A 2769-nucleotide genomic window follows, 5' to 3' on the forward strand; every position below is an offset into this window, starting at 1 on the left:
CGATCGCCCCAGGCTCGGGGAGCCGCGGCAGGCTCGCGCGCGGCCCGGGACCCCGCGCCCCCGGCGCCTGCTCCCGGCCGCCCCCCGATCCGCGCCCCGGCTCCCCGCCGCCCCCTCCTCAGCCCCTCTCGCAGCCTCCTACCTCTGCTGCTGCTGGAATAGCTCTGTCTGCGCACCGGGGCGGGCGGCTCGCTCTTGCGGGCGGATTCCTGGTTCAACGGGGTCTCCCTGGAGCCGGCGGCCGCGTCCGCGCCGCTGCTGCCCGGCTCGCTGGCGGCGGGGTCGGGGGCTGCCGGAGCTGACTCCATGTTTTTTCCCAATGTAGAGATCGCTGGAGATGGCGAGCTCCGAGACTCCCTCTATCTTCTGTTTTCAGAGCAACTCTATGGTACCAAAAAAAAAAAAAAAAAAAAAAGGGAGAAGGAGACCGGGGAGAGCAGGAGGGAGAGAGGAGCAGGCGGTGGCGGGCGGGCGAGCGAGAGCGCGAGGGAGCGCGCGGAGTGTGTCTGGGTGGACGTGTGTGTGCGCCCGAGAGGGGATGGGAGGCGGGTCTGGCCACAGGCAGCGCTAGCGAGAGCTTCTCCAGCCGGCCCCCACACCCAGATTCCCCACCCTCCAGACCCCAGACCGAGAGCCAGGGACTGGCTGCCAATTTTGGGAGGTGGGGTAAAGAGGGGAGGAGGTGGGGAGAACCTCCAGAGCCCCAGTCCTCCCCTCTCCCCAGCCCAGGGACAGAAATTGAAATCGGCGAGATGATTCTGTGCCTACTTCTGAGACTGTTGGGGGAACAGAGCTCGTCCCCATCCGCCCGCAGTCAGCCTGGGAAGAAACAAATCCGATAATCCACGTTGAGGAATTGCAGGTGGCCAGCTCCCTGCCAGCGCTGCCCAGGCCAGGACGGATGAGAAACTAAAAAGAAATAGACCTGGACTTGATACCCCAAGGAAGGCGGAGAATGGGAGGTCCCGGCACTTCTGACTTGGGGATGGGACGTCCAGTGGGTTTCCAATATTGGTTTGATAAATCTGTGTCTAAAAGCAGATTTTTGGAAGTCTAGCATCTACATGGACAGCCAGTGTCTGGTGTGGTTGAAAGAGGTCGCTTTCAGCTCCTCTGCTGTTCCCTCCGCGAAGAATCCAGAAACCACTTGGCAGGGCAATTTCTACTGAAGAAAACTTTGGCCGGTTTGGTTGATGACTATCTAAGCTAGATGCATCTATTTCATGCGTGGCTGCTAATTGTCAATTCCCACTGTTACTTTTGCTATTAAATATACAGTCTCATCCATAAAATATATGCTGGAGAGGCATTAAGAATGTCTGGATGATAAAATTCAGATAATTAACAGCGCCTAATAAGTCACGCCATTCTACAACCCCCTTCCACTGAAACACCCTCATCACACAATAGGTGCTTAATGAAACCCAAGGAAAGTGGAGAATTGCATCAGTGTTATCTTGACTCCAAACTCCAATAAGAAGGAACAATACAAATGAGATAAGTGGAAAACATTCAGATGATAGTAACCTGATTTCTCTGCTTCAATACTCAATCCCCATTTCCTTTTGCCTGTGGAGACACTGATGAAATCCGTACATTTTTCACACACACACACTTTCCTTTTAGGAGGCTCACTCACAAATTTTGACAATAAAAAATATTATTATATACCAGAAGGTGGCATAAATATGTGTATTTAGGGGGTGGGGTGGGGGAGGCAATTGGAGAACATTTTGCTTTTGCTAACTTCCTAGTTTGGAAAAATGATTTTTAAAAATAAGGGAGAAAAATATCCTAGTTAGGTAATAGCTTAAGAGGAACCTCTACCTGCCAAACTTCACACATGGTTTGTGTTACCATTACTGATCTTAGTCTGATTTCAGAGACACAATGCTATTTGCCATGGTCTCTGTGTTAATCAGCAAAACCTGCGGTCCACTCTTGTGAGTGATACATAAATGAAATGCGAACAGTTCTGATACCTTAATCCAGTCTCTGCAAGAATCTGTGGCTTTACCCTGTCTGTCGGTGCCTACCCACAATGACATGATCATCTCCTCCATCCCAAATCAGATGTGTGTGTTTCCCCATACAGCAAAGCACAGATTTCCAGAGCATCCTTCACACCCTTTACAGTTGGTTAGTCTGTTAATGTTCTTGATGCGGTTGACCTAGCTTGTCACACTTGCCTTTTCTAAGTAAGCAAATATATCAAAGTGCACAGTTTAATAAATAAATTCCTGTGGGACAGAATCACAAAATACATCCACCGCCCCATATTTACTTTAGAATATTTTTTAAAAATAGTTTTCCTATTAAATTTCACCAATAATTCTATTTGAGAGGCCAGTGGCTTAAAAAATATCCCTGGCTCCTTTTTAGGTACCAGTTGCAACTTAACCTTTTTTTTGTTTACGACTATTCCCCTGGGCCTTCTTCAATTGGTTCCAAGGCTGGTATTTGTTCACCCTGGAAAGACCTTCCTGAAAATGGTCCTAGTGACCTTAGTCAATTAAGAAAGAATCCATACTCCCTTCAGCGGTAAATTTCAGCTCCAAAAAGCCATTTCTCCTAACTCAAACAATTACTGCTTCTGCAATTTAAAACAATTGGAATTCAAGTGCTTTCCCCAAGAGAAAAATAAAAGTGAGTTAGGTACATTCCTTGACTGTCAATCATTGTTACTAAAGTGTAAATTACCTGGATTGGGGAAGTATTTGAAACCCGAAAAGCACAGTGATTAGGTTTATATTTCTTTCCTTTCCTCAT

At 48.3% G+C, this 2769-nt stretch overlaps 1 protein-coding gene across 2 annotated transcripts in view; it reads right to left on the minus strand.

Moving 5' to 3' along the window:
• Positions 1–526, minus strand: part of RORA (RAR related orphan receptor A) — a 682873-nt gene extending 682347 nt beyond the window's left edge. For both annotated transcript variants that reach the window (XM_081048556.1, XM_081048555.1), the window contains exon 1: positions 143–526. In XM_081048556.1, coding sequence (XP_080904682.1) covers positions 143–308 — 166 coding nt within the window. In that variant the 5' untranslated portion in view covers positions 309–526. The remainder of the gene's footprint in view (positions 1–142) is intronic.
• Between the last annotated feature and the right edge of the window lie 2243 nt (positions 527–2769).

Source organism: Rhinolophus hipposideros (genome assembly GCF_964194185.1).
Source record: "Rhinolophus hipposideros genome assembly, chromosome: 5".
Lineage (NCBI taxonomy): Eukaryota > Metazoa > Chordata > Mammalia > Chiroptera > Rhinolophidae > Rhinolophus > Rhinolophus hipposideros.